The sequence below is a fragment of the Seriola lalandi genome, unplaced genomic scaffold (assembly GCF_002814215.2).
Source record: "Seriola lalandi dorsalis isolate HSWRI2012SDOR001 ecotype SW California unplaced genomic scaffold, Sedor1 jcf7180002053512, whole genome shotgun sequence".
NCBI lineage: Eukaryota > Metazoa > Chordata > Actinopteri > Carangiformes > Carangidae > Seriola > Seriola lalandi.
In genome coordinates this window covers 20,754-22,001 of record NW_019524065.1, presented here as the reverse complement: position 1 = coordinate 22,001, position 1,248 = coordinate 20,754, and the positions used below count along the sequence as shown (strand labels likewise).

General features: G+C 46.6%; 1 protein-coding gene across 1 annotated transcript in view; it reads left to right on the top strand.

The window, feature by feature from the left end:
* Window positions 1-1,103: 1,103 nt before the first annotated feature.
* Window positions 1,104-1,248, top strand: part of LOC111651194 (apoptosis-stimulating of p53 protein 2-like) — a 13,686-nt gene continuing 13,541 nt past the window's right edge. The window contains exon 1 of the mRNA XM_023401150.1: window positions 1,104-1,245. Coding sequence (XP_023256918.1) covers window positions 1,104-1,245 — 142 coding nt within the window. The remainder of the gene's footprint in view (window positions 1,246-1,248) is intronic.

Sequence of the window (1,248 nt, the reverse complement as noted above, 5' to 3'; positions counted from 1 at the left end):
TTCAGTCATTTATTTATTTATATTATTTATTCACTATAGAAACTGTAACATAATGTGTTATTTTTATCTATTTGACTTATTGCTGCTGGTTGTTCCTGGTATTGACCCACGTATGTTGATCTGTTGGGTGAGCTGCAGGGGATTTGCCTTTCTTTGGATAAATAAAGTCTGAATCTGAATCTGAACCGGAGGCAGAATGAGGAAAGAAGAGAAGAAGCACTAACAACAGAAGAGGCTGAAAACACAAATACCAGCTCTGTCACATCTTTAGAAACCAGGTCATTTAGGTCGGTTTATGATCATGTCACTGAGGAATTTTATCTGTTTTCTCCACAAAGAAGCAACAAGATTTTACGGAGGATCGCGGCCGCCTCTCTTTCCCCTGCGTCAGAAGAACCTGCTGTGTGTTTTCATTTCTCCGGCAGCCGATAAATCTGCATGTAAACGACGCTGAGCCTCAACAGAAAGGTCAGAGGAACCAGCAGAGCGGAAACAGAGAGAACAGCTCAGGATTTTCAGGTTGAAGGTTCGGATCCTCGGCGGCCTCCGACGAGGCCTTTGAGCAAATCGTCGCTCGTTACTTCCTTCACAGGAGAAATGCAGGCCGGGAAAACGCCGAGCGCTGCCTCCGTGCAGGTTGGCGGAGGCTGTGGGAGGCAGTCTGGCTCCGGGCCTGACAGCAGATACCCTGCTGGAGTAACAGATGGCCCAATGCATCATGGGAGTTATGTCCACAAATATATCTGTTATGGTCTTAAATAGCACAGGAAGCTGCCACGAAGGTGAAGGAAGCAGGTTTTTGTTTTTAACTCGATTGTGGGTTGAGTCCATCACACGATGAACTGTTTTACCTCATCAGCACAATCTCTTAAAGGGCCAGAACAAATCCTGAAGGCTTGATATTGATCCCAACTGTTTTTTATACTGTAAACCAGGTGATAACAAATGAACTTCCTCAGCTGCTTCTGATTTTACTTTAGATTGTTATTAACCAGGTTTTGGAAGTTGGAAACGTGTCGAGTGAATAGAAAACTATAGGAACCCTGGACGCCCGATATGACCCGACCTGGATGTTTCATGGTGTATCTGCTCTGTGTTTGCAGATGTTCCTCACCGTGTACCTCAGCAACAATGACCAGCACTTCAGCGAGGTTCCCATCACGCCGGAGACGCTTTGCCGAGACGTGGTTGAGCTCTGCAAGGAGCCCGGTGAGGCCGACTGCTACCTGGCCGAGATGTGGAGAGGCT